At 52.3% G+C, this 27,961-nt stretch overlaps 10 protein-coding genes across 10 annotated transcripts; 6 read left to right on the top strand and 4 right to left on the bottom strand.

The window, feature by feature from the left end:
• Positions 1-927: 927 nt before the first annotated feature.
• On the top strand, positions 928-3,104 carry NECHADRAFT_71712 (uncharacterized protein; the record flags this gene model as incomplete). Its single annotated transcript, XM_003050323.1, has 5 exons — positions 928-1,467; positions 1,518-1,702; positions 1,752-1,830; positions 1,878-2,551; positions 2,600-3,104. The coding sequence occupies 5 exons, from the start codon at positions 928-930 to the stop codon at positions 3,102-3,104; spliced, it is 1,983 nt and encodes a 660-aa protein (XP_003050369.1).
• Positions 3,105-3,552: 448 nt separating this feature from the next.
• On the bottom strand, positions 3,553-4,383 carry NECHADRAFT_84651 (uncharacterized protein; the record flags this gene model as incomplete). The annotated part of the gene is made up of 1 exon (XM_003049946.1): positions 3,553-4,383. The coding sequence occupies one exon, from the start codon at positions 4,381-4,383 to the stop codon at positions 3,553-3,555; it is 831 nt and encodes a 276-aa protein (XP_003049992.1).
• An 844-nt stretch (positions 4,384-5,227) lies between these two features.
• NFA2102 (uncharacterized protein) lies at positions 5,228-6,392 on the top strand. Its single transcript, XM_003050322.1, has 3 exons — positions 5,228-5,352; positions 5,400-6,119; positions 6,169-6,392. The coding sequence occupies exons 1-3, from the start codon at positions 5,247-5,249 to the stop codon at positions 6,276-6,278; spliced, it is 936 nt and encodes a 311-aa protein (XP_003050368.1). The 5' UTR covers positions 5,228-5,246; the 3' UTR covers positions 6,279-6,392.
• Positions 6,393-7,063: 671 nt separating this feature from the next.
• Positions 7,064-8,616, top strand: NECHADRAFT_105262 (uncharacterized protein; the record flags this gene model as incomplete). The annotated part of the gene is made up of 4 exons (XM_003050321.1): positions 7,064-7,177; positions 7,228-7,269; positions 7,318-8,039; positions 8,086-8,616. The coding sequence occupies 4 exons, from the start codon at positions 7,064-7,066 to the stop codon at positions 8,528-8,530; spliced, it is 1,323 nt and encodes a 440-aa protein (XP_003050367.1). The 3' UTR covers positions 8,531-8,616.
• NECHADRAFT_101559 (uncharacterized protein) lies at positions 8,605-11,395 on the bottom strand (the record flags this gene model as incomplete). The annotated part of the gene is made up of 3 exons (XM_003049945.1): positions 8,605-11,146; positions 11,210-11,322; positions 11,378-11,395. 3 exons carry the CDS (start codon positions 11,393-11,395, stop codon positions 8,605-8,607), a joined length of 2,673 nt encoding a protein of 890 aa, XP_003049991.1.
• Positions 11,396-12,079: 684 nt separating this feature from the next.
• On the top strand, positions 12,080-13,832 carry NECHADRAFT_71701 (uncharacterized protein; the record flags this gene model as incomplete). Its single annotated transcript, XM_003050320.1, has 4 exons — positions 12,080-12,181; positions 12,287-12,449; positions 12,509-12,819; positions 12,869-13,832. 4 exons carry the CDS (start codon positions 12,080-12,082, stop codon positions 13,445-13,447), a joined length of 1,155 nt encoding a protein of 384 aa, XP_003050366.1. The 3' UTR covers positions 13,448-13,832.
• Positions 13,833-14,168: 336 nt separating this feature from the next.
• Positions 14,169-15,684, bottom strand: NECHADRAFT_49344 (uncharacterized protein; the record flags this gene model as incomplete). Its single annotated transcript, XM_003049944.1, has 4 exons — positions 14,169-14,972; positions 15,026-15,308; positions 15,365-15,484; positions 15,539-15,684. The coding sequence occupies 4 exons, from the start codon at positions 15,682-15,684 to the stop codon at positions 14,169-14,171; spliced, it is 1,353 nt and encodes a 450-aa protein (XP_003049990.1).
• A 2,192-nt stretch (positions 15,685-17,876) lies between these two features.
• Positions 17,877-22,032, top strand: NECHADRAFT_71697 (uncharacterized protein; the record flags this gene model as incomplete). The annotated part of the gene is made up of 10 exons (XM_003050319.1): positions 17,877-18,144; positions 18,285-18,432; positions 18,498-18,957; positions 19,008-19,950; positions 20,000-20,649; positions 20,740-20,849; positions 20,899-21,340; positions 21,379-21,693; positions 21,746-21,875; positions 21,917-22,032. The coding sequence occupies exons 1-10, from the start codon at positions 17,922-17,924 to the stop codon at positions 22,030-22,032; spliced, it is 3,537 nt and encodes a 1,178-aa protein (XP_003050365.1). The 5' UTR covers positions 17,877-17,921.
• Positions 22,033-22,661: 629 nt separating this feature from the next.
• NECHADRAFT_96110 (uncharacterized protein) lies at positions 22,662-23,432 on the bottom strand (the record flags this gene model as incomplete). Its single annotated transcript, XM_003049943.1, has 1 exon — positions 22,662-23,432. The coding sequence occupies one exon, from the start codon at positions 23,430-23,432 to the stop codon at positions 22,662-22,664; it is 771 nt and encodes a 256-aa protein (XP_003049989.1).
• A 1,545-nt stretch (positions 23,433-24,977) lies between these two features.
• On the top strand, positions 24,978-27,550 carry NECHADRAFT_49575 (uncharacterized protein; the record flags this gene model as incomplete). Its single annotated transcript, XM_003050318.1, has 20 exons — positions 24,978-25,010; positions 25,065-25,088; positions 25,142-25,170; positions 25,229-25,249; positions 25,313-25,351; positions 25,407-25,442; positions 25,665-25,807; positions 25,862-26,157; positions 26,301-26,333; positions 26,386-26,481; positions 26,529-26,542; positions 26,598-26,639; positions 26,692-26,763; positions 26,816-26,820; positions 26,904-26,929; positions 26,981-27,016; positions 27,070-27,135; positions 27,189-27,329; positions 27,380-27,406; positions 27,497-27,550. Coding segments are annotated over 20 exons (1,233 nt in total), but the record flags the coding sequence as incomplete, so codon positions are not given.
• Between the last annotated feature and the right edge of the window lie 411 nt (positions 27,551-27,961).

The following is a 27,961-nucleotide window of genomic DNA, read 5'->3' as shown; positions in this document are numbered from 1 at the left end:
TGGTTTACCCACGAGCGGCATTTGAGCAACTTGGAGGAGGCATATCTGGACCCTTGTCATGCATGTCGCGGCTTTTTGACTACGATCTTATCTACGAGTGGAGGAGGAAACTGCATCGGCGGGCTCGGGGCACCAGACCAGGGTTGGCAGTCTGTTGCTTCTCCCCTGGTCGAGCTTGAGCTCGGTGAACGACTTGGGGCATGAACCCCCCGTTCACAGGATTGCCAAGGACCGACAATGGCGCGGAGGTGCCGTTCACCACGTCCGGCTGTGGTCCGTCATGGCACCTGGGGCCGACGGCGAGGGCTGATTGACCTGCTCTACTTGCAGCAACGGCATGGATCCCCGCTGTTGGCCATCGACAACAGTTACCGAATCGACTCGACAAGCACTGACGGGTCTTTTGCCAACGGCGGGGCCGGTAGAGCTTACACACGTGCCAGCTTCTCCCATCATGAGGCGCCAATCGCTCCTCTGGTGCAACGGTGCTGTAGCACTTTTGCTTCCCAACCCGATGGAACTGGTCGCACGCATCATGTCGATCCAAACCCAAGTCGGTGCTGGATCATGCTCATCTCCCGGGCGCAATTGGCCAAGGGTGAGCTGATATTGGCCAGGACCGTCCAAGTCTCGTCCACCTTGCCCACAGAGGAAGGCGGCCGTTGCGTTGCGCTGCATGACATGGGGAACCAGCTGCTTGCTGTAAACATGATGCTCCGGGGACGGAGATGACTTCCGGACAGAAGAGAGCTGCAGCTATCCACGTGGGATCGTCGGCTTGATGTTCCTGTTCCCGCCAAAGTTAATATAAATGATGCAGCTCCCGCAAACTCTGAGCTAGTCTGGAGCTCCCCTCTCAAGCTGCCTCAGCTCGTACCTCTTGAGTCAACCAAAGGAAAAGCTCAAGCTTGCCGCAGCCTCACCACAATGGTCAAGCTCAACGCCATTGCCGCCCTCGCGGCCTCGCTCTCTGCCGTCTCGGCGCAGACCTACCAGCGACTGGGCACATGCCCCAAGCTCGGCTGCGTGCTGCCCCCCGACCAGAGCGACTTCCTCCCCGGCCAGCTCTTCGACCTCCGTGTCGAGGTTCACGCTCCCGTCAACGGCTCCGAGGCCGCCCACAACGGCAAGCCCGACCAGAAGTTCAAGGTGACCATCGCCAAGGATGGAGGCAAGCCCAAGGACTTTGCAAAGGCCTTTAACCTCGAGGAGCCCAAGGTCGAGACCTGGGACTTTTCGTGGTACGAGGACCTGTTTGCCGAGGACGAGGACAAGCCCACCATTGTCAACGTCGCCTCCAAGGCCTACCGCAAGCTCGCCATCTACGAGCCCGGCAAGTACACCGTCACACTCAACTACTACAATGGCGAGAAGACCACTGCCGAGTGGACTGTCCGCGAGCTTCACCCCAAGCGCAAGGCCAAGAACGTCATCTTCTTCATTGGTGATGGCATGACCACCAACATGGTAAGTGTTGCGACAACGCACAAGACCAATTGGAAGCTTACAATTGCTAGATCACTGCTGCCCGTCTCCTCGGACACAAGAGCATCAACGGCAAATACCAGACCCTCATGAAGATGGACGAGTTCCCCATCCTGGGCCACCAGATGACCCACTCCATCGACAGCTACATCACCGACTCTGCCAACTCGGCCTCTGCCCTGTACACTGGCCACAAGAGCACTGTTAACGCCATGGGGTTTGTGATTTGCTCAGAGCTTTTGGAACACAAGCTAACCAGGCCTCAGTGTGTACGCTGACTCTTCCCCCGATCCTTTCGATGACCCCAAGGTCGAGACCATTGTCGAGATCTTCAAGCGTATCTGGGTAAGTCTAAGAAATCAATTGACTTGTATCTTGCTAACAATGCTTAGGGCGGTGCTTGGGGCGCTGTTTCTACTGCCTACCTCGCTGATGCCACCCCCATTGCCCTCACTGGCCACACCCGTGCCCGTAGCCAGTATGGTCCTCTGATTGACCAGGCTCTCCACGGCAACACCAACTACTCCTGGACCAGCCATGGTGGCCCCGATGTCTTCTTCGGTGGCGGTGCCGAGCAGTTTTTTGCCGGTGAGGAGTCGTTCCAGGGCAAGGACTACTACAAGGAGTTCCAGAAGCAGGGATACACCGTCAGCATGAACAAGACCTCTCTCCTTGCCGCTGACAAGAGCAAGAAGGCCCTCGGTGTCTTCTGCCAGAGCAACCTCCCCGTCTGGCTCGACCGCAACATCTACAAGGACAACCTCAAGGGTCTTGACAACAACCCCACTGGCGGCGAGGGTGACGCTACTGACCTGCCCGGTCTCAAGGAGATGACCCTCAAGGCCGTCGATATCCTCAGCACCCGTGGCAAGGACAAGGGTTTCTTCCTCATGTCCGAGGCTGCCTCTGTCGACAAGCAGATGCACGCTCTTGACTACGACCGTGCTCTTGGTGACCTTCTCGAGCTTGATGACACTATCCGTGCTACCATTGAGAAGCTCAAGAAGCTCCGCATCCTCGACGAGACCCTCATCATTGTGTCTGCTGACCACGGCCACGGCTTCGAGTAAGTTTCATGTCTAAATCCGGATATTCACATACTAACAGTTTCTAGTGTCTGGGGTTCTGCCGACACCAAGTACCTCGCTGAGCAGGAGGATGACCGTGACAAGCGCCGCGCTATCGGTGTCTACCACAACTCTGGCGAGTCTCAGTATACCAAGAAGGCCAAGGGTCTCGAGTACGGCACTGGCCACACTTTCCCCGTCAACTGGGAGCCTCGCTACGCCATCGCCGGTGGTGTTGGTGCTGCCCCTGACCACCGCGAGGACTACAAGGTCCGCAAGAACGGTCCCCGCAAGGCTGCCGTCGAGCTCAAGGACGGCGACTACTACGTCAACCCCAAGGACTCCCCCAAGGGCTTCGTCGTTAACGGCTCCCTCCCCACCACCGAGTCCCAGGGCGTCCACTCCCTGACCGACGTTCCCGTCTACGCCTGGGGTCCTTGCCAGGACACCTTCAGCGGCACCTTTAACAACGTCGACATTTTCTACAAGATTGCCAACTGCCTTGGTCTTGCTCAGGGCAAGGGCCGTGGCGCTCACTCTTGCAACCTTTAAAGAGTTTGATGGTGGTGGCGGCGGATTTATGACGAGATGAACGATGTGTATTGTAGACGATAAGCGATGATAGAGATGCAAGAGCTGCGTGACATAATGGGGACGATAATTAATGAAAAGATTAAACCTTTTTGTTTCTGTACATCTTTTGCAATGGTCCGAGTTGAGATTTGATTGAGGATCAACTAGCCAGCTAGTACAGATTCCTTATAATGCCCCCCCCCCGACAGTATCGTGTCATCCATGTCATGCAGTATTCCATATGCCCTTCATATCGTGAGAAAGCCGAAACCGATTCCGATCGTCCCCTCATAAGTCATCAATCGTAATTCGCAATGTCTCCAAGCAACGGTCCCAGCCCGTCTGATAGCACACCAGGTACCGCTTAGTAGAAGTAACCAGGTGCTGTTCAGTAGTAGTACTGCTTGCCAATGCTGTTAGGGGACCGCTAGTCCTCAGCGTCGAGGCCAAGCTGATCAACCAGACCCATTACACCGTTGACGTCGACGGTCTCGGGGTCGTTGTGGTCCTCGGGGCGGAGACATTCGGCGTTGATCCAGATGGTGTGGACTTTGACGTTGTGGGTTTTTTCGCGCAACTTCCTCACCTCACGGCAACCAACACCTCCGGCAATGACGAGTTGCATCTCGTCAAGACGCTCGCACACTTGGACCAGGCGATCGACGTGAGTGTTGAAGTAGCCGTGGCCACCACCCGTCATGACGCCCTTGAAACCGAGCATGTTGATCTGATGGAGGGCGTCTTTCCAGTCACCCGTGTCGAAGAAGTAGTCAAAGGCGCGGTTGAAGGTGCATGGATAGGGCTTGGCTATCTCAATGAGGTGACGGCAGTATGCACGGTCAACGACAATCTTGTTCCTATCCTGGACGCTCCTGTTGTCGTTGCGTCGAAGGCAACCAAAGACAAAAGAGTCACCTCGAATGGGATTCATGAAGCCGGCATCCTTGAGCTCACGGATAGCGTCACACATCTGAGCAAATTCTTGATTGGTGTAGATGTAGTCTTGTTGTTCGCCGAAGCCCGGCATCGGAGCGGCTCGAGGCCGGATGGTGCAGTTGACGGGGATGAAGACATTTTTAACGAGCCCGCGAAGCTCTTGGACAGTTGGAGTCAGCCCGCCATCAGACTGAGAACCCTTGTGGCTGAGAAGGAGACGCTTGGCTCCATACTTGGATGCTTGGATGGCGTTAATGGTGCCGTAGACAGACACCTCGAGAGGGATGGGTTTGGGGAACTTGTCGTTGGATGGGGGAGCCATGGTTGATGGATTGATGGGTTGATGATGGATTTGGAAGAGAGGGATGATGTGATGAAGAGGAAGAGAGAGAAGGAGAGGAGTTTTTCGTCTCCTATCTCGCTGATATGAGTCTGTTTCATGAATGATGCCATTTTCGGAAAACGGAGTCTTGACTTATACAGGAGCTGCCCTGCCATTATTGTTCGTTTGAAGAGCCAACGGAAGAAAAGACGTTGTGAATCTGTTTGATGCATCTAGAAATACCATTAGAACGAGTGAATAGCCTGTACAAACAGTCATTTAATATTCTATATTCGTTGTCAATCCCCGCCTCGTGGTGTTGAAGACTCGAACCTGCCTCGGTTTGGTCCAAGTTGGATCATGATTCCCGCACTGTCAATTAACACGGTGTACCCCGCTAGAAACACAGTGGAACGAACCCCCTGTAAAGAAACAGAGATCAGAGCTTTTCAGCGGGTCCCCCTCGGCACCTGAGCCACTTAGCGTTCGGGCCTTTCGCCTTCCGTGCAGAGCGCCCAACGCGTGAAAAAAAAAGCAGGGGTCTGCGGGGTCTGGAGGGCGGGCCAATGACATCAGCTTGACCCCACCAAAAAGATTTCACCGCTGCCGCTGCTAGGCAAGGTGCAAGTCATTTCCACTGCACTGGGACTTGAAGTTTTTTTCTGGACTGGAGCTGCCTTACTAAAACAAGCTGCCACTCACACTCCCCAGAAAAAAAAAATCTCTTCTTTCATTATTTATTCCCCTGTGTTACCCTACTGGATAGATCTCTTCATCTCTCGAATTGGTTTATTAGAGTGTTTGTTTTGTTGCAATTGAGTCGAATTTGCTTCTTTCAAGTACACACATATACCACAGCAACCATGTCTGCCGGCGATATGCAGGACGAACAGCTCAAGGAGGCTCTTGTCACCTACGAGAAGCTCCAGGCCATTGAGGATGACTTTGAGGATGTCGAGCTTGAGATCCGTGAGTTTTTACACCGAATTGACTTTACCCAAGCTGACAGCAACAAGTCCGCCAGCAGGATAAGCTCACCCGGGACCTCTACATCCGTCGCCAGGAGGTCATCGCCAAGATCCCCCAGTTCTGGCCCCTCGTCTTCGAGCAGGCTCCTCCCGATGTTGACGAGTACATCCAGCCCAGCGACTCTGAGCTCCTCCTCCAGGCCCTCACCAACCTGACTGTCGAGCGCTTCGAGCTCCCCAAGGGCGACCCTCGCAGCATCTCCCTCAAGTGGGAGTTCAAGGAGAACGACTGGTTCGAGGACAAGGTCATTGAGAAGAAGTTCTGGTGGCGTTACCACAAGGACGGCTGGGCTGGTCTCGTCTCCGAGCCCGTCGACATCAAGTGGAAGGAGGGCAAGGACCTGACCAACGGCATGCTTAGCCTGGCCAAGAAGGTCTACGACGAGGAGAAGGCCGGCAAGACTGGCGAGACCGAGTCCTCCAAGAAGCTCCTCAAGCTCATGGAGGAGACCGGCATGGGTGGCGTCAGCTTCTTCTGCTGGTTCGGCTTCCGTGGCCGCAAGGTCACCCCCGAGGAGTCTGAGGAGGGCCGCAAGCTCGAGGAGGAGAAGCGCAAGGCCCGTAAGGAGGGCAAGCAGAGTGAGGATGATGACATGGATGAGGACGATGATGATGAGGATGAGTACGAGCACGAGATCTTCCCCACTGCTGATGATCTCGCCGTCTTCATCGCCGAGGACCTCTGGCCCGGTGCCATCAAGTACTTCAGTATGTTGTCCCGTGTTTGTCTAAACGATTCTATGCTAACAGTTCATAGCCAACGCTCAGGAGGATGACGATATCCCCAGCGATATCGAGTTTGAGGAGATGGACGAGGATGACCTTGAGGATGATGACAACCACCAGAACAAGAAGCGCAAGGCTTAGACACCTGATATGACGAGATGTAATTTTCCTTTGTTTGATCAAAAAATAGACGGCGAGAGGGTAGAGGAGTGATTTAGAGAAGAGATACACACGAAGAGAGACGATTGATCTTTTACGATACCTTGACCATGAATCATTACGCCTGTTGGTAAAGTGAAGAGCTATTGCACACATACACACCCGTCTGCCTGTAGTTATGTCGACATCCGCACTGACAGATACGTAGACCGAAAACTCAACACAAACCCGCACAAAGAAGAGAACCGCCATCAACAAAATCGAGCTTCACTCTCTCTCTTCAAGCTTCAAGTCAATGTCAGCATTGCCAAACCTCGGGGTCCGACTAGTCCGAAAAGTGGACCTCCTCAGCACCTCAATGATGTCAGCTCCGGCTGCAAAATCCGGGGTAATCAAGAGCTCCCAGCCCCCGGCAGCCACCGAAATCTGACAGATACTAAAACAGATCATAATTGACTCTGGAGTCAGGAATTACGGTTAAATACGTCAATGTTGCATTCATGCTCCAACGACAGTAACCAATCTGCGTTCAACTTTTGTGGTCAATACATCCAACCGCGGGAAACCACCGAATGCCGAATCGTGATACATTTGTCAGCCCACCACCCTCCTTTTTTGTAACTTGCCGTCACAAGACGATCTTGTTTCGTAGTCTTACAGGAGGGTTTGTTTGTGGAGGTTGATCACGTATATAAACATCCATGTTGACCCCGCGTGTGATGAGACTCTGGGCTAGACCTGTAGCTGCATGTTCTAGATATAGCACCATGGCTACACCGTTCAAGATTGAGATTCTTTCCAAGGATGCGGGGTTGTTAGGGATGAAGCTTGGGGATAGGGAAGCTTCAAAGGTTACTGAGTTGTTGCAGAGGGATCTCGAGGTATGACTATACACTTGTTCAGTTTGTGGCCACTACTTACAACGAAATAGCATCATCATGTCTTTTTTAATGCATCTGGATTCCATGATCATGTAAGTCAATCACCGTCTTTCAATATCTACAACTTGCTAACATCTCAGATCGTTCATCATGTCCTCACCCTATACGGCACAGGCGCTTCCACCAAGGACATGGACATGGCCTACGATGCAAACAAAGGCTACCAGCTCAAAGCCATGAAACCTAAGCAAGAAATGGTTGACAACCTAGAACACGGTTCCGACTGGTCAACCTATCTCGGAAAGGGCCGTAACTATGCTGCCTTTTTGCGCTTCTTCCAAGATGAGATTCAGAGGGCTGGCTGGCAAGAGGTTCTGAATGAGTATCTCTTCAAGAACGATGACCGTGGACGTGACATGAAGAGTCGTCTGTTTGGAGGGTTGCTTCATCCTCTTATTCAAATGCTCTACGCTATTGAATGGGAACAGCCCATGCTTGTTGCTTCAGCTCTCGCACAGACGGCAGTCCACGAGAATAAACTCCACGACTTTCTCACAACCGCAGCAGCAAAGGCAAAAGCTGACGATGCACCCCCCAAGATGGGCACCATCCTCGGTCTCTTTGACGAAATCAACAGCAACGAGAAGACAAGGAGCAGTGCTCGCTGGAACGACTCGCAGCCCATGTTTCAAGGTGTGCTCGGGCGTGCTAAGGATGAGATGGCTGTACTGGCTACTAGGGTGAGGGTGGAGGAGGATGAGGTAGAAGAGAGGACGGCTGAGATGGCGCATACTGCTGCGTACATGACCGTGGGAGCAGCTTTTCATCCTCCTCACACACCCAAGTTTGACTTTTTCCTCATGTAAGCTGTCTTTCAACCTACATCGAATCCATACTGACATGCACAGGCACCACGTCACATCAACCCCCTTTTTCCTCTCTCTCAACGCTAAATCCTGGATCCCAGCCTCAACCAAAGCGCAACTCCTCGAGTACAAGATCCGCATGGATCTCCTAACGTACGCCGCCCGCGGCTGTCCAACCCTCCACGGCGACTTGCTCCGCACGTACACTCCCAGAGACGGCAAGCTGGCCGACAAGATGGAGGATCTTCTCCCACGGATCCACAAGATTGTGGATGATGGGCACACGGTCAAGTTGGCGAGGGCCCTAATATTGGCAAAGCGGACGACAGAGCCGTTTGAGGATAAAGAGTGGGTGAAGATCAAGGGGGATGAGTGGTTGAGGGCGATGCATTTGTTACTGGATGCGAATGAGAATGGCGGGACTATGTGGGTTAGGGGAGCTGGTTTTGATCAAGCCTGGGATGGCATTCCCAAGGCCAAGATGTAGGATAGTAACGAAAAGGAGACTAGGAAACACAATTTTGTACGATATTCGTGGGTATTAGCAACCATATTTACTGTCTATTCTAAACCAACCCATCCGTCAGATCCCTCATCAGACTCCTCACCTCCATCAACAGCCATGAGCTTCACCTCTACATCTGGAGCACCCAGCGTCTTGACCGTCTTTTTCTCCTGGGCCTGACCCAGTAGATAGTCAACCATGTAAACGTTTTCATCCGCAAGCCGCCTGATCTCATCCCTCATCTTGGACACAGCCCTGGCCACGACACGCAGCTCGACGTCAGCCTTTGCGCGGTTCGCAGAAAGCCAGGCGCCGTGCTTGTCGACGATGGCCTTGATCCAGACGAGGCAGAACTCAATGTGTGGCGACTCCTCCGTCTGGGCGGCCACGAAGCGGAGTAGACGTGACACGTAGATGGTGGGGAGGTCGGCCACGACGAGGGAGATTTCTGTGGCCGGGGTGGCTTGGAAGACACGCTTGATGAGACCGGCTTCGTTGAGGCGGAAGGCCATGACCAGAGCCTTGAGGTAGTCCTGCTCCGTCTCGAGCACGGCGAGCGTCGAGGCGGGCGTGATCTCCATGTTAAGGTCAAAGGGATCGAACTGGAGATCCTGGTCTAGGCTGTAGATGAGCAGACCCTCGGTGGAAGCCGCGCAGAATGCTGTGCCCGTTGGAGAGAAGCCGATGCCCGTGACGCGGACCTCGGGCATCTTCTTCCTTGCCGAGGGGTCGCCACCGCGTTTTGAACCTGGCAGAGAGCTGTCGACGCGGTCTTCACGATCAGAAGCCTCCTCATCGTCCAAATCGCCAGCAGGACCGGCTTCCGTCATCAGCTTGCTGTTGAGGAACTCTTGGGTGCCCGAGAGAGACAAGTTGACGCTGACAGTAAACTTCTTGAGCAGCACCATGGTGGTCACCGAGTACAAGCAAATGTACTTGCTGTTACCACCAGCCAGGAGACAACTTCCGTCAGTGCTGTAACGGATTGTGTTAAAGCTCTTGGTGCCTGCCATGTTGGCCGCCGTCCGTCGGTCCGTGAGCTTACGTCCACCAGACACATCTCTTCGTCCGTCTAGGCCAGAAACTTGCTCAGCATCCGTCATTGACCAGAACGACAATTGGCCATCTAGTGTTGAGATGGCGAGCTGCAGAGAATCCGGCCGGATAGCCATGTCGAGAACATCAGCCTGAAGCTGTAGAGGTTCGCTGGTTTGCGTTCGGTTGAAGATGGACCAGATACGGGCTGTTCGGTCCCAAGAACCACTGACAAGAGACGAACCGTTGGGTGCAAATGCCAGAGATGAGACGGGACCTTCATGGCCTGAGAGCTGGTCAAGTAATTGACCCGTCTGGACAGACCAGATGTGAATGTCGAACGAGTCAAGAGAACCAGCAGCAACGACTTCACCACTGGGGTCAACCGCCATACACGAGAAAGACAGCCTTGTAGGGGCCGTAAACGTGCGGAAGTTTCGGTACCGAATAAGATCCCATGCTCGAATAGAACCGTCCAGACTTGATGTGAAGAGAACGTTGCCCTTTTTCGCAAACTCGCATGCCGTAACGCCGCTGGTGTGTTCGGTAAATGTGACGATACAGAATCCAGACTGAATATCCCAGACCTTGATCTTGCCATCATCAGCGGTGGTGATAATGCGCTGTCCATCAGGCGAGTAGACAAGCGAATTCATCGAATCAAAGTGTCCTTGTTGCTTAAGGATATAAGACTCGGATTGCCATTCCCACACCAGCAATTGACCCAACTTGGACGCACCAAATGCCAACCATTCACCGCTCTTGTTGATAGTAACAAAGTCGATATCATTCTGAGAGATGCTCAGCTTGTGGATGTTGTTAAAGTCGGGCATCTCGTAAAGTCCAAACAGACCATTCGAGAATCCAGCAACCAAGAGGTTAGTTTCTGGATGGAAAGAAGCGCATCGCACATGGGCGCTTCCCTGCATGAAGAAATGCTTCTGAACGATGCGCCATTGCATATCGGAATCGTCGTCCTCGTCCATCTTGTCGTCCTCTGCGATGCGATTGATGGGTTTCACATATTGCCAGTCAAAGACGGCGCCATCCTTGCTGACGGTGTAAATGGTCTCCTGGTTCTCAGCGAACCAGGCGCCAATCACAGACTGCTTGTGACCTGAGAGAACCGTGGGAATGAAACCCTCCTCAGGGTTCAAGCTCCATATCCGAGCGGTAAGATCCTTGGACGTTGTGAGAAAGAATCGAGAGTCGCTCGACCACTCAATATTCGTCACAGTATCGAAATGGCCGGTGTGTCTATGGTGTCGAACAAAGGGAGCGAACTCGAGTTCACCGTCCTCAGAAGTATCAGGTGTAGAGGGAACATGCCAGACCTCGATCTTGCGTCCAAGACCCACGGCAAAGTGTCGACCCGATGGCGAAAAGGAAAGCGCTGTGACGGATGATCGGAACGAGAAGTGGTATATAGATATGCGACGAGGCACATTGGTCAGGATTGCATGTCCATCCTCGTCAACGGAGAGGAGCAGGTTGCCGCGGGGTGTAAGTCCAATTCGGGCAATGTTCTTGCGGTGCGCGAAGGGAAGGGTGTAAGACTTGTTCCTGTAGTGGAAGAGTCAGCGAAGTCCCAAAACCATTATATGCGATTCAGGTAGGGAAACCTACTCTACCAAGTTAAACACAGTGACCCTGTTGCCGACAGGCGAGAAGAGGTGAGTGCCATCTGGACTGTACAGCAGGTTGCCCTGGCAGTAAACAGTGCCCAGCAAGTTCGAGAACTATACTGCCATGTTAGTAACCATCGCATAAAACATCAATTAAGAGCAATCCCACCTTGAAGTCGGTCTTCATTATTATCGGTAAGCCAAGGCCATGATGCTGCTGAGCTTGAAGTCGCACGCCGCCAAAAAATCAACTTGCGCCTTATCGATAAGACCAAAATTTTTGGCCGTCGCAAAGAACCGGCGGGAAATTAATCCGAGGCGCCTGTCATTTCGCAGCGCTGATTAGACTAATCTATATCTAGTAAGATCACCCATTCCCCTGTGGCTGAACACGGGCTCCCGTGGCTGGGGCGCTCTATCAAACCTCTAATTGGCCAAAGCTTCAAGAAAGGGGACCGTGGCTGTTTCTCAGGCCCCTTGACAACAAACCACAAACCCCAAGAACCCCTGCTGTTTGGGCTTGTTTGGCACCTTCCCTTGCTGCCCCGTGTCCACTAGCCACCCATTTCAGCACTGTCCACTCACCGTCCACGCGGTCGCAGCCAACCAGAGGAAGGAGCCCCCCCTAAAGCGACTCCTTCCCAAAGGCCCAGGGGGGGAAACTGGAAGGGCAGGAAATTCGTTCCCCTGAAGCACGAGCTCTCCCCCAAACCTCCACCTTGCACTCGTTCGACCTTCATCGCGATATCGCCGTCGGCCGTCGTCTTTCCATTGCCTCCGCCTGCTCGCCGTGCTTCTCGCTTCGACGCCCCGTTACGAACTGTTCCTCGCCGTTTTTACCGCTGCAACTTTAGAGTAAACCACGTCCAAGATGGCTACAGCTGCTGAGAACGCCTCACCGATTGGCATTGCCAATCTCCCCAACCAGCGACACAAGATTGTCGCGAAGCGTGGTGCTAGCTTCACCATCATGGTACGCGTCTACAAGACACTGCTCGTCCATCGAGAGTTGCTGCCGTGTGCGGATATAGCTATCTCGTGGACTTCATCTTCCCCATACTGACCGCATCATGTCTAGGTTGCTGGCGAGTCTGGTCTCGGCAAGACTACCTTCATCAACACCCTCTTCTCCACCACCATCAAGAACTATGCCGACCACAAGCGCCGCCACCAGAAGCAGGTTGACAAGACCGTCGAGATCGAGATCACCAAGGCCGAGCTCGAGGAGAAGTTCTTCAAGGGTACTGCGCCCGTGACACAACACCTCTGACCGACACTCGCTAACACTGCTTGCTCCCAGTCCGACTGACCGTTATCGACACCCCTGGTTTCGGCGACTATGTCAACAACCGCGACTCTTGGATGCCCATCATCGAGTTCCTCGACGACCAGCACGAGTCTTACATGCTTCAGGAGCAGCAGCCCCGTCGCCAGGACAAGATCGATCTCCGGGTCCATGCTTGCCTGTACTTCATCCGCCCTACCGGCCACACCCTCAAGCCCCTCGACATTGAGGTCATGAAGCGCCTTTGCTCGCGCGTCAACCTGATCCCCGTCATCGCCAAGGCCGATACCCTCAGCCCTGCCGACCTGGCCAAGTTCAAGCAGAGAGTAAGTAAATAGCGATTCGCATTGACCACACCCGCTAATCAGACTGCAGATTGTCTCTGTCATTGAGGCCCAGAACATCAAGATCTACCAGCCCCCGATCGAGGAGGACGATGAGGCTGCTGCTCAGCACGCTCGCAGCCTCATGGCCGCCATGCCTTTCGCTGTCATCGGTTCCGAGAAGGACGTCAAGACTGGCGACGGCCGCATCGTCAAGGGTCGCCAGTACTCTTGGGGTGTTGCCGAGGTTGAGAACGAGGACCACTGCGACTTCAAGAAGCTCCGCTCCATCCTGATCCGAACTCACATGCTCGATCTCATCCACACCACTGAGGAGCTGCACTACGAGGCCTACCGCGCCCAGCAGATGGAGACTCGCAAGTTCGGCGAGGCCCGACCCCGAAAGCTCGACAACCCCAAGTTCAAGGAGGAAGAGGAGGCTCTCCGAAAGCGCTTCACCGAGCAGGTCAAGATCGAGGAGCAGCGCTTCCGACAATGGGAGCAGAAGCTCATCTCGGAGCGCGACCGCCTCAACAAGGATCTCGAGCAGACCCATGCTCAGATCAAGCAGCTCGAGGCCGAACTCGAGTCCATGCAGGGCAGCGCTGTCCGCAGCCACGGCCGCCGCTAAGCGCAACCTGGCGGATGGTTATGCGTGCATGCGTGGCTGCAGTTGGACAGTCGTTTTTTCATGCTTCTTTTATTTGTGGCTCCAGTTTGGGGTTTGGAGTTGAAAATGAAAGGTTCGAGAAATACCACACGAAGAGGAAAGGGGGACCGAGTTCATGGATATACCTGCTCGCTCTTCCTACGGAGACAAGGGGGAGTAGCCTTGCTGGGACTGTTTTCATGGCCACGGCATGGCTGTGTAGGAGTTATGATTCCCTCCCCATGATTTTGTTTGTCCCTTGGTTGCGCCGGTAGCTCACGCCAGAAGTACGAGACCCCCTTGAGCGAACAAGACGTATGGAGAATGCCTTGATAGTCTTGCCTTTTTTATTACACCTTTTTACTAGAGCCCTTTCTCTGAGCTAAGCACATTTTAGTCCCCATGTAATTTCAGTCACAGCCTTTTATGATACCAATTTATAGGTTGTCCAATGTTGAATATTGTGTGTGTGTGTGTCTTTAACTGTTACTTGACCCATGAACTCTGTTACGAGCATGTCCGTTGCCTGTTGCAACTGATGTAAACCCCATAACCATTAAACTCCGTGCTGAACGCCCAGTATTAATCCAAGATGATCGTAATCAAACACCATTGCCCCGAGTTACTAAACACCCTCATGATCGCCTCATATTGCACGCCAGTATACTCTAATAAGCCATCAAATTCAATGCTCCGTCAGATATCACAAAGCGTCCATGCTAGCACGCGTTGTGAGCTGCTCATTCTTGTTGCCCAGTCGTGAAATCTGTAGGAAGACATCAACCCCGTAACCTTCGAGGCTGTGCAAGTCCAGACTACCAGCCCAGTATTCAGCATAGACACGGCTCAGAGGCAATCCCATGCCCAAACGCAGATTAGGTGGCCGACTGGTGAGCGAAGAGAGAGAGCTCTGATATGGCGGGGCCTTGAGGTCGGCGCGGCCCAGCTCCTCCTCGACGTGGAGTTCCTGCATGGTGGCGGCCATCTTGGGCACCTGGGCGAGATTCTCAAGACGCCTCTGACTCTGTGGTCCTTTGGTGAAAGACCAAAGGTAAGGGAGCTCCACCCGGGGGATGCCGCCACCACGGTCACAGATGCGGATGATGACGTGCTGGTGGTTCTCGCAGATGGTGATCTCGACAGGGTGCGGTTTCACAGAGTTGGGGTCAGCATGTATCTGCTGATGTCGGTCGATGACTGCCTGGACCGAGTTTCGGAGCAATTCGCCGATGATGTACTCGAGGTGACTCAGAATGTAGGGGAAGGACGCGTCAAGGTAGCCCTCAACCTTGATCTCAGGGATCTGAACGCCAGGACCGTTGGTCGTTCGAGCTAGGGCTCTAACGGCTTTTGAGCAGCGTTCGATGACGTCTTTTGCATAACATTTTATAAAAACCTCGCCGATAAAGTCCGATTCGGATAGTTTGGCGCCAGGGGAGAAGTTGGGAGAGTTGTAGGCCTCGGTTAGGGATAAGTGCTGTTCAGCGATGACTCGTCTTGAGATGCGCTGCCCTCATGATTAGTAGCTGTTGATGCAGGTTAAGGGTGGTCAAGTCTCACAGATCTGAGAATAGTATTCATAAATTTGTCCAGGTCATTGGGATCCATGAGCCCGCCACACTCTAGAATCCCCATAGCAAGCTTTGGTATGACGGTCAAGTGGCTCTTGAGGTTCTGGCTGATGAGATCGCACATCTTGTCATTGTCTTCCAGTGTCTTGACCTCTTTGATCTTGCGGAATGTGTCAAAGGCATTGTAGTAGAGGTCATATACAGCTTTCATGTGGGGATTCGTGACGACGACCCAGGGCAGGCGCTGCATGTCCCGGAGGCGATGTGCGATGCTGTGGTCGAGTGTGTCAGTTTTAATGTGTCGAGATGAGGGCGGTTGACGACTCACCGGATGGGCAATTCGGTGCGGACATAGTTGGCAGAGCTGATGAGGCGAGATTCTGTGAGGGATCGACCGAATACCATGAGCTGGCGAAGACTAATAGGGCGGGCTTCCTTTGCGACCCATCTGAAGACCACCATGGGTTAGCATCGGTTCAATCGATAGTTGGAGAAAACGCACTCGTCGAGGATGGCAACGGGGCGCCATGAGGAATTGTTTGGAGCGCGCGCGTGGGCTGTCGAGAACAGGGCATGAGAGGTTCTGAATAGGGCACCCGGATGTGTCAGTCTGCATCGCCTGCTCTGTCGCAGGGCGATGGATGGCATCTCGTCGGAGGTCGCATACGTCGCGGAGTCGGTTCAAAGTGCAACAAACACGGTCGCGTGAGGGGTTCGAAATCGATGAAACGGCAAGAGAGGAGCTACCCAGGCGGGAAGATGAGAGGTTGAAGTTGTCTGCTGCATGTGCCGCCTCGGGCAGAAGCTGGGATGGGCAGGGCACAAGTAGAGAGATGGTGTGGTGTGGTGGGTGACTCGGTGCCTCGATTTCTTTACCCCACATTGGCGATACCGGCCGCTCGCCCGCGTTCCCGCATCTGGGGAGGGTTGCATGTGCCTGCCGGTTGCGGCCCATACGGGATGAAAGATTTGTAGAGGTGAATAAAACGGTTGCTATAATTGTGTGACTAGCTGGGGTTGCTTATTGTGCAACTAATTGTGCAGAATTATTGACTTTTGTCGGGCGGTTTGCTTGTTGTTGTGGCGTCTGCTGATGGATGAGCTGTCAGGAGCTTGGAGTGCTTGAAGGTACAAGCAAGTTGCTGGACAACGGCTTGCAGTACAGGTTGTCAAGGCAAACTACGTAGCAAATTCCTGATGGGGGAATTTCTACTAAAGAAGAAATAGGCAGGCCTAATTCTGTCGAATCTTTGAGAACTAACATAGGTATTCAGACCATGCTTGACAGCATGGAGCTATGACAGCTAACTGGAGCTTGCACCAGGATGATGCTTCTGCTAGGGGACATGCAAGACAGTGCTGGCTACAGCTTGAAATGGAAGCTAGAGAAATACTCGCATCAAATGCTTCCCGGGTGTCAGTATTGCATAGCTACATAAGTGCACAATTCCCGCTCTACCTAGGTACTATGTGTTACCGATATAAGGTTCGTTGTCCATGCCTCAAGCTCTAGCTCTACAGGAAGCTCAAGACTGCCCATGAAGCTCTTCCACAGCAATACTACAACTCACTGTCTCTGCAGCAGGACCCAGCTTCCTTGCGTCAGACCGCTTCTTTTAGTCAACTAACCTCATCACATGTCATGAGCAAGGAGATCCAGGATAATGAGGCATGGTGCGTGCCTGTCTGACATTGCCTTAGCTTCGCATTTGCCTGGTATTTGGTGAAAGGCTGGCAACGTCATTGGCGGGGTGATCCGATGACGCTTTTCTGAGATAAGGATGTACTTGTGGATGTGTGAGGGTTGTAAGCATGAATGTAAGTCTCTCTTTACCGCCACTGTCGCCTCAGCCTGGATCCCTCAGGCTTCGCACAACTCTTTGTTCCCGCCTTGAGGATTGATTATCAGCTTGGGCCTGTCGATACCAGACGTCTCACTCTCCTCCTCACATAATTATCCCCGTATCTTGACGACGCGATACAGCTTCTCTATCTAGACGAGACGAGACTTGGGCCTGGGGGGGCTTAGAACTTTGTGGGTTTCAGCCATTGTCTATCGCCCTTTTACTGACCTAACCGACCGCTCTCTTTTTTTCCCTTTTTACAGTACATTTGAGTCGAGTTCCTCATTCCTCCTGTCCTGTCATTGCTGCATTGACCTTGACCTGGCAGGCCTGCCAACGTTACGTTACCCACCTCATAGCTCACTCTTTTTTTCCTGTTTTACTTTGGAGTATTCATACATATTTACCTACCTCCAACCTCGGACCCCGTCCGTCTACTTACCTACGTCGATACCTATCTGGGTATACGTCCACTTTTGACATCTGCCGTGTCTTCCGCTTCTCGCCTCGACATTGTCGAGCTGCTGTCGACGAGACGCCTTTTGACTGTCGCCACGCCCGCCCGCGCGTCGTCGCCAGCTGGACCAGCATCTCGTGAGATCACCACCACTTGGGTTTTTTGTCCTCGGCCGCCCTATCACCGGAAACTCGAGTTGCCTCATCCTGCATAACCACGCCGCCGTTCCTGCCGCTCCGGTCGGCTGCCTTGCACTGTCAGAATGGTACGTCGTTGTCCGTCCCCGTGCATCCTGCCGTGAATTGGCACTGCAGCCCCGTTTGCCTTGGCTTGCCGTTGCCGTGTCTTTTGTTTCCCTTTGCTTTCTTCTTTTACTTCTTTCTTCAACTCAAACTCCTGACTCCCTGCATCATCCTCCCACTGCTCATATCCAGCTGCATCCTCTCCCCATCAGTTGATCTTTGAAATCGCGAGCTTCCCCTACCAGTACTCGTTAATTCCCACCACCTTCGACCCGACATCACATCACTTGCCCCTCACCACCCGCGCTACTGGACACCCCAGTCCCTCCGAATGCCGACATCATGGCCTCAAATCGTCGCGAGCTGCCGCATCACCCCAGGCCCTTAGCTGACCGTCGCACTCTCCCACAGACTCACGATGTCCATTCCCCGAACGACATGGTCATGGACACGGACGATTACATCAGCGTCGCCAACGAGCCCGAGAACGTTGCCATCATCAACCCCGATAACCTCGAGCATGGCGAAGCCGATCAGCTGCAAGATCTCCCCATGGCCAACGACCGTGCGTATCCCCGTTAATATGGCCTACCGCTGCCTACACCTGCCGTGTTCCCCTACAGATTGCATCGACCGCGATACCGCCAGTTTTAGGCGATGTCATTCTTTCCAAGCTCCCCACGCTAACCGTCATCATGGCTTTAGATGAGGCGATGAAGGAGCTCTGCCTCCCACCGTTGATCGATGAACCCAAGATCCTCGGAGACTACAACAATACCTGGACCGTCGAGAACTGGCGCACTCTGAGCAAGAAGGAGCATGGGCCTATTTTCCAGGCTGGCGGCTTCCCATGGTGCGTCTGACTTGTTTCCGACGCTGCCGTTTGCCTAGACGCTGACACTCGCATTCCCGCTACAGGCGCATTTTGCTCTTCCCACATGGAAACAATATAGATCAGTGCTCCATCTACCTTGAGCATGGCTTCGAAGCCGATGACGTCCCCGATAATTGGAGCTGCTGTGTGCAGTTCGCGCTCGTGCTATGGAACCCGAACGACCCAAGCCTATACGTCCATCATGCTGCCCACCACCGGTTCACCAAGGATGAGGGCGACTGGGGCTTCACGCGCTTCGTCGAGCATCGGCGTATGTTTAATGTACCATGGGAGGGTGGTAGTCGGCCGCTGTGCGAAAACGACACGGCCAACATCACCGCCTACCTTCGCCTAGTCGACGATGAGACGGGTGTGCTATGGCACAACTTTATCAACTATGACTCGAAGAAGGAGACGGGCTACGTTGGGCTCAAGAACCAGGGCGCCACCTGCTACCTCAACTCGTTATTACAGTCTCTGTACTTTACAAACAAGTTTCGAAAGGTTGGTTCTCGAGCTTGTCTCGCTTTCCTCTGTTTTGCTGACCTGCCTAGGCTATCTACGGAATCCCCACCGAGAACGACCCGAGCATGCACAACAGCACTTATACCCTACAGCGACTATTTTATCAACTACAGACCTCTGACCAGGCGGTGGGAACCAACGAGCTCACGAAATCATTCGGTTGGGACACTCGACACATCTTCGAGCAACAAGATGTCCAAGAATTCTCTCGCAAACTCATGGAGAGAATGGAGGAGAAGATGAAGGGAACCGAAGCCGAGAATGTCTTGTCTGGGATGTTCAGCGGCAAGATCAAGACTTACATTTCGTGCATCAACGTCGACTACGAATCTAGCCGTATCGAGGACTTCTGGGACATCCAGCTGAACGTCAGCGGTAACAAGAACCTTCTCGAGAGCTTCCAGGACTATATTCAGGTGGAGAAGATGGATGGCGAGAACCAGTACTTTGCCGGCGACGAGCACAAGCTTCAGGATGCCAACAAGGGTGTCATTTTCACTAGCTTCCCCGATGTGCTGCACCTGCAACTGAAGCGGTTCGAATATGACATTCAGCGCGACATGATGATGAAGATCAACGACCGATACGAATTCCCTGAAACGTTCGATGCCGCGCCGTATTTGTCCGAGGATGCTGACAAGTCTGTCTCGTGGACGTATCAGCTTCACAGTGTCCTGGTTCACAGCGGTGACCTTAACGCAGGCCACTACTATGCTTTCCTGAAGCCTGCGCAGGATGGCTGGTTTTACAAGTACGATGACGACAAGGTGACCAAAGCCACGCTGCGGGAGGTGATGGAGGAGAACTTTGGTGGCGAGTATCGAACGGCCAACGGCTATCCACGCGCCCCCCTGCAGAAGAAGGTCCCGATCATGCGCCAAAACAGCGCGTACATGTTGGTGTACATCCGCCAAACGCGCATAGACGATATCCTCTGTCCAGTCACCAAGGACGACATCCCGCTTCACCTCAGTAAGTCACACAGGGTGTCTCTTGTATCTCGTCTTGCTAACCTAGCAAGAACAAAAATTTGAGGAGGAAACAGCCCAACGTGAGGCCAGGAAGAAGGAGCAAAGAGAGGCACATCTGTACATATGGGCCAAGGTGATCACCGACAAGTCTTTCCAACAATTTAGCGGAACCGATCTATGCCAGTTCGATGCGAATCCCGAATCGGACCCAGCTGCGCCAAGCTACTACCGGGTGCTCAAATCTATGACGATGGAGGAATTCGTTGGACAAGTTGCGGCAGACATGGGCGAAGATCCTCGCAGGGTGCGGTTGTGGCTCATGGTGAATCGGCAAAACAAGACAATCCGCCCCGACCAGCCGATTATGGACCTACGACCTACGGTAGACGAAACCTGCTCTCGATCAGCCGCTCACCGGGATTCAAGTCTCCGTGTGTGGGCTGAAGTTGCTGAGGAAGTCAATGCGGATGGTGAGGCAATCTGGCCTTCGTATCAGAGCCAGCAAAACGGCGTGATTATGAAGAACGAGGTCATTTTGCTTCTCTTGAAGCACTTCGATATCGAGACTCAGTCTCTGAAGGGTGTTGGCCATGTGTACATCTCCAAGGAGAAGAAGGTGGAGGAGCTTGTTCCTCTTATCATGAAGAAGATGGGTTGGGGAGACAAGCTACCAGCTGACGAGAAACTTTCCCTTTGGGAGGTAAGACATCCTTATGAATTGGGGACCTTGGTATCTAACTGCTACTAGGAAATCAAACCGACCATGATCGAGCCTTTGAAGCCTAAGCAGTCTTTGAAGGTTGCAGAACTGCAGGACGGAGACATTATTTGCTTCCAGCGAAGTACAGAGCGCAAGGCCAGTCTGGAGAAGCGCTCTGGCGACAAGCCGATGCAAGAAGCGTATGTCATGGTGTGTATTTATATGAGTAACTCACTAACATTTCGCCAGGGTCAACACATCAGAGCACTTTGAGGATGCGCGCGAATATTACGATTTCCTTGAGCACAAGCGAACCGTCAAGTTCCATCCTCACCCTACCCGGTGTGACCAAACTCAATACCCTCCTTTCGAGCTGGTGCTCAACTCTAAGATTACATACGACACCCTCTCGGAACGGGTTGGAGCGCATCTGGCTGTGCAACCCACTCACGTTCGGTTCTGGACTGTGAACGCATCGACTCAGAATCCCAAGACACCCGTGAGACGAGGAGCAAACCCAACACTGCGACAGATCCTGAACCCGATGGGCTCCACGGCGCTCAACTCAACCCAACGGAACGACGCATTCTATTTTGAAGTGCTTGAGATGAGTCTCGCTGAGCTGGACACCAAGAAGAGCATCAAGGTGATCTGGCTGAGTGAGGGCATCACCAAGGAGGTACGAGGGCATGTGGCATTTAGATGGATATCAGCTGACAAATTGTACAGGATCAATACGATCTCCTTGTCCCCAAGACGGGTACAGTCGACGACGTGGTTGAGGCATTGATCAAGAAGGCGCAGCTACCGAGCGAGGCCGAAGCTGGTAGAATACGGGTGTACGAGACCAGCTCGAACCGATTTTACCGAGAGCCGCTTCGCGAGCATCCTGTCATGAACCTTAACGAGTATGCACAGATCTATGCTGAACGAGTTCCTCAAGAGGAGGCGAACGCCGATGAGAGCCACTTCATCCAAGTTTTCCACTTCCAGAACGACGTCAGCCGAGTTCATGGTGTACCTTTCAAGTTTTTGATCGTTGAGGTAAGATTTCCGGCTCGAGAACGAAAGACATGTGGTTAATAGTATTGCGTAGGACGAGACGTTCGCCGAGACAAAGAAGCGGTTGGAGAAGCGAACTGGAATCAAGGGCAAGAGCTTTGAGAAGATCAAGATCGCTGTGGTGCGACGATCTAACTACTCGAAACCACAATATCTCAGCGATGGTATGTCTCGAAGGGCGATGCCCGTTTATATAACTAACAAGAGACAGATGACGTATTATCAACCTTTATACAAGGGGAGGATGACTACCTCGGGTTCGACCATGTAGACAGGACAAGGACGCTGAGGAACGGCGTTGGGGACCTGTTTCTTCGATAAAGGGGGCTGAGGAAAAGAGACAGGCTTCAGGCACGACACGGCGTATCTAGCATATCTGCCGGCTTGTTGTCGAAAGGCATCAGGCACGTTTGCGGCGACAGACGCGGCATTTCTCTTCGGTTGGGCCACAGACACGAAGAAGGCAAAGGAGAGGGATGAGTGGACCATGTCGACTCACGAAACATGACATAGGAGGACGGATAACGAAGGAGAGGAGCGAGTGATGAGCACGACATTCGGTTTTATTATTACTGTTGATCCTATGGGCCGGTTCATGGCTTGTGAAGTTTAGTTGTGTATGCAGCAATTGGCTAGACGCCGCTGGATTATACCCAGCTCATGGACAATCAATAGTTATCCCGAGTCGTTGAGGGAGAAACTAGTGCTGGCCTATCTCGGTTCCCTTGAGTAGGCTGAGCGCTTGTAAGATCAAGCCAGTTTCTGGGTAGTTGTTGACAGTCGCTAGCTATATCATCTGGTCCGGTTAAGTATTGTATCCAACATCTTGGATACGAGATGAGAGAAGTGTGAGTTTGGAAGGTGTATAAGCGTTATATCATTGCGTGCCTCTAAAAGTTGATATCATCTAATACAAAACGCCGGTCCAATAAATACAAACGAACGCTCCATTACGATACTGATACCGCAGCAGCAGCAGAAGAGGATGAACTGGCACTGCTAGCAGCACCCGCGGTTGCCATGTCTCGCATGGCCTTTTGCCAGATTGCCATGCAACTCATGACAACCATCAAAGCCCAGGCTGTGCCCAGCTCACCAGTGAGACCACTGCCTCTAAACTGGAGCTCTCCCACGCCCGAGATCTTCCAGCAGCTGCTTCCCGCCCACACGGCGACAATCTCCTTGCCGTCGCTGGTGAAACCGTCTCTATCGTCGGGAATCTCCTCGTCGCTCGAGTAGTCCTCTTCTTTGTTGCTTCCTAGTCGGACAAGCTTCCAGCCCCATCTTGACTGGCCGACACTCTTGACTTCGCTGCCGTGTGAGCGACGCCACTCGAATCGTTCAACGTGTCTTCCGGCACCTTGGCCGACTTGAATGCCGAACCACCATCTTCCCTTTCTTCCAGATGGACGACGCAAGATTTCTAAACCGCCATCAAAGTCGGAGCCGGGTAGGGGGGGTAGTGTGATGGAGTAGTCCGGGGTTCTACAGACACGGTCCCTCGATCCGCTTGCGAGAGGTGTCGACTCTGTGCTAGGTCCATTGTGGAGGATAATGTCTCCGTACCAGCCCTTGGGGAGGCTGACGGAGTATGTAGGTTCAGCGTCGGGCTCGCCTAGGTTGAGGGAGACGCTGGTCCAGCAGATCAATTGTGACCAGGTGTTTTGGTAGGATGCCCGGATGACTGGAGGGACGCCCTTTTGTTGGCCCTCAGGGGACATTTGGGGAGCGATGCCGGGTTTTGACTCTGAGTTGCCCATGGTGGTTGTGTTTGTGGTGTCAGTCTTGGTAGTGATGCTAGTAGTGATGGTGTTGATGTTGGTGCTGATGGTTATTCAGGTAAAGAACAAGATTTTACAATGATAAAAATGTCAAAAGACTGTTTTTCTTGGTTATTTTCCATCCTCATCTTTCCCGTCTTCTTCATCAACTTATATACACAAGAGCCCTGAAGCCGCGATATGCCTCTGACGACGTTGGAGCGCTCCATCTGCCTTGACACGGGAATGATCGACAAGCGGACAACACCGCCAACATCGACTGTGGCTTTTCGCCAATCAACTCGCCACCAACAAAGGGAGAGACATTATGACGTTGCAGCGAATGCAGACATTCGTTCATAGGCGCTGGGTTTGCTCTTGTTGCGGTTAATAGGGCTGATCTTGAGACCAAGGACGAGGTGTGATTCACGGTCAGGGTTGATTGTTTGTAGATCTGGGCTTGAGTAGGGGACCATGGTTTTTGTAGAGTTTTCCTTCTTTGGAGGTTGGGTGTTTTTCAAGCTCAAGGTTTGCTATTGTATTGCTTCGAGAAATGACGGAGCTTAATGTCGCAATCTCGCCAAGCGCAAGATGACCGCCAGCAACAGTATTCACAGATGTGGCATACCTAGTGAGCTTCGCTTGAGGCTTTGCAAAAAAGCCTTCAAGAGTAGCATCCATATCTCTGCTTGCGGATCAACACTTGATAAGGCGACTACCCGACAAGGACGAGCTAGTCTATCAAGCAAAATATTAGACAGTGTTTGCACATATTGGACTTGACTACTCTATTTGCCATCCATGAGGATATATATCTTTTTCCTGCCATGGATTCTGACACAAACACAAGTGACCCGACGGTTGTGCTACCCTACGGCTATAGAGGGCGGACAAATGAGTGCGGGATATTTGCGAATTGAGGCGACATTATGCCATCTTCTATGCATTGATGGGTCTCGTTCACGTGCTAGAAGGAGGCAGCGACCTCGACAATAATTGTTCTTGTTGGGAAGAATATGATCAGAGAGGTAATGAATGAGTCAACATTGGTTCTACAAATAACACCACAACAACGTGAGTTTAAGTGGAGGTTCTGATTTTTCGGACGTTGAATTTGCTGGTTTTCTTTTGGAAGGTGGGACACGGCGGCCTTTCATTGCCGACGCGGACTCTTTTTCCGTTTTTCTCTGACTCTTCGTCTCGAAAGAATTCACGACACAACGCTCATCAAGCTCAAATTGCTCAATCATGGGTATCAAGCTCGTTCTAGGCTCCCAATGGGGTATGCGATTCCTTCTGTTCCCCTCCAAACCCCACCATTCCGTTCCGTACCCCTGCGCTGCGATGCGATGCGATGCCCCGCGCCGATACCGCGCACCTAGCTCCATGATACGGACAGGATCTGAGAATGCAGGCTGACTTGTTGCAGGCGATGAAGGTGTATGTTTGGACATCGCGACCGAATATTTCGAATTCCACTGAGTACTGACGTCAATGGCCGACTAGAAAGGAAAACTTACCGATATCCTGGCCCCGTACGTCTCAATGCATCCTGTCGACGCCGACAACTTGACTAACGATTGCTCCAGGGAGGCCCAGCTTTGCGCACGCGCTGCTGTCCGTACCCAATGTGATTGTAACCTGTGGTATACATACTAAGACAGATATAGGGAGGTCATAATGCAGGTCACTCCTGTCTGTGAGTCTTGTCTGCGCGATATCAATATACATGCTGTGTTGCTGACCACAGTGAATAGCGCCAACGGTGTGTCTTATAGGTATGGGCGTGAGACGGGCTCCCCAGTTATCACAAAAAAGTGATACTTACCATGGATTGTTAGCTTCCACTTGCTCCCTTCGGGTCTTATCAACCCCAAATGGTATGTTGTCGCTGTATTCCGCTGGCCTGCTGTTCCGAGACTGACGCTTCATTAGCATGAACTTCATCGGCACCAGTGTTGTCTTTCACGTGTACGTATCTCTCGACCCAAGAACCTCGTCATAAGTCCTCGATCCTCGATAGCAATGGCCTAATGCCTACTATACACCGAGACTACAAGACAGTTTGCGCTCAGGCAGCTGACTTGCTCATCTGGCCATTGGTTGTCGCGTTCACGACGGGACATCAAGGCAAACTGAGAAACGCGCAAAGAGCTTCCATTGAAGTGACCATGACTCTGACCTGTCGAATAGCCCCTCCTTCTTCCAGGAGCTCGAGGAGTTGGATGCCAAGGGTCTTCCCAACGTTTACGACCGTATCCTGGTCTCGGACCGTGTGCACATTGATTTCGACCTTCACGCCGCTGTCGACGGACTCGAAGAGGTCGAACTTGGAGGTGGATTGATCAATCTGGAATAAGTCATATACAGCCATTGACTATGCTTCCCAGAGCGCAAGGTTGGAACGACAGGAAAGGGCATCGGACCTTCCTACAGTACAAAAGCTGCTCGAAGCGGTATCCGACTGTCCGAGATTTTTGACGAGGAGCTTTTCGAATCCAAGCTCAGAAGGCTGGCCGCCGGCTACGCCAAGCGATACGGTGACCTTCTCAAGTACGACGTCGAGGAGGAGATTGCCCGGTTCAAGGAGTATCGCCCCAAGCTTGCCAAGTATGCCGTTGACGCTGTGGCTTTTATGAGCTCGGCCCAGGAGAGCAACACCAGCATCCTCATCGAAGGAGCGAACGTTTGTACCCCTTGTTCACTGTGCTGGGTTTCTACTGACTAGCTGGGGGTTGAACGAGGATGTCTGCGATCTGGGGCTCTCACTTGTTCAACTTGTTGAATTGCCCCAGACCAGGCTCTCTTCTCAACCTCTTGACTGAATAGGCGCTCATGCTCGATCTCGACTGGGGCACTTTTGTAAGCATATTCCCTTTCCAGTTCCTTATATTCACATACTGATATTCTTTAGCCTTATGTGACTAGCAGCTCTACCTGCTTGGGAGGCTGCATTGCAGGACTTGCCCTTAACCCAACCAAGATTGAGGAAGTCATTGGTGTTGTCAAGGTACAGTTGTCTTGAGCGTTTTGATGGACCGGCTAACACCAAAACAGGCGTACACGACCAGGTAATCCTATACATAAAAGGTCTGAAACGCGGATTCAAGCTAATCTTCGACATAGAGTCGGATCCGGCCCTTTCCCCACTGAGGACGTGACTGAGGAGTGCGTGTTCTATTCCCATTAATCTCAACTCAGGCTGACTGATCGTTATCAGGGTTGGCGTAAAGCTTCAGGATGTCGGCCGTGAATGGGGAACTACCACCGGTCGGAGACGTCGATGTGGATGGTAAGATATATTTGCCCGAAACTGGTCCCATTGTTGTGACTAACGAGACTAGGCTCGGTATGTTGGTTACTGAATCCTCGGATCCGATACTTGATCCGACATGATGGCGAATGGAACGATATCTAACTGAAACCATGTAGACCTTGTTGTCGTCAAGTATAGCACAGTACATAAACCCCCCGTTATCTCTATGGAGCATATGATTAATGTTTATCAGGCTATCAACCACTACACGGCACTGAACCTCACAAAGGTAAAGCATACCATGGTTCAGCTTAACAGCTAATCACTGACTTTGTTTCCCAGCTCGACATTCTGGACGGCTTCGAGAAGATCAAGATCGCTATCGCTTACAAGGACGAAAATGGCGAGGTTGGTGAACCACCGGATGGAAGCTTACGGACACAAAGGTTGACTGTTTACAGGATGTTCCTTCTTTCCCGGCGGACCTCAAGCGTCTTGAGAACGTCAAGGTTGTCTACCATGAGATGGATGGCTGGATGAAGCCCACCACCGATGCCAAGAACTACTACGACTTGCCTAAGCAAGCTCGGGAGTACATTGAAGTATGTGATGTGATATCCTATGAATAGGACTGTACTAACCGTATGACCAGTTCATCGAGAAGTTTGTCGGTGTCAAGGTATGATAAAACCTCGGGGGCTGCCCCGATCAGACAGGCCTCTGCTGGCTTCCGTGGAGTTGAACTTGAGAAGTACTGACATTTAAATAGGTCAAGTGGATTGGAACCGGTCCCAGCCGTGACTCTATGATCAAGCGGTCTTAGAAGATGGTGGATGGAGGAGACTAATTTGCGTTTCAGGGGAGAGGAGAAAAGCTGAACGCACGCCCACTTGCATCAACTCGAGGGGGATTTATGGATCTGATGGAGGATTAAAGGACTTAAAAAAGACAGAAATTTTGGCTCGAGACAGTAGTAAAATCTGAAAATGCTTTGAAGTCTTTTTTCCGTCATGTTCTACCGTGGATGAAGTTTAGATGTATGGGTGCTCCATAGGATATACCGGGCCCAGGAGTAGACACAGTGCATTCCAAATCTGCTCTTATCTCAGGATTACTATTGCCTTGTCTAACAAGAGCATAAAGATATCTGATATCATCACAAGTTTGCAAAAGGATATCTTGATAGTATGGCAAATATTTATATTCTCCATTTGCCACCTTCTCTAGGTTGCTC

The sequence above is a fragment of the Fusarium vanettenii genome (assembly GCF_000151355.1).
Source record: "Fusarium vanettenii 77-13-4 chromosome 9 genomic scaffold NECHAsca_6_chr9_2_0, whole genome shotgun sequence".
In the NCBI taxonomy this organism is placed as follows: Eukaryota; Fungi; Ascomycota; class Sordariomycetes; order Hypocreales; family Nectriaceae; genus Fusarium; species Fusarium vanettenii.
The sequence above is the reverse complement of the archived record's forward strand: the minus strand, read 5'-3'. Positions and strand labels throughout refer to the sequence as shown.

Excerpts from the sequence above, each read along its gene's own strand:
- NFA2102 (XM_003050322.1), top strand. The coding sequence starts at position 5,247 with ATGTCTGCCGGCGATATGCAGGACGAACAGCTCAAGGAGGCTCTTGTC. Across the intron at positions 5,353-5,399 it reads GGATGTCGAGCTTGAGATCC|TCCGCCAGCAGGATAAGCTC; the intron begins GTGAGTTTTTAC and ends GACAGCAACAAG. Across the intron at positions 6,120-6,168 it reads CGGTGCCATCAAGTACTTCA|CCAACGCTCAGGAGGATGAC; the intron begins GTATGTTGTCCC and ends AACAGTTCATAG.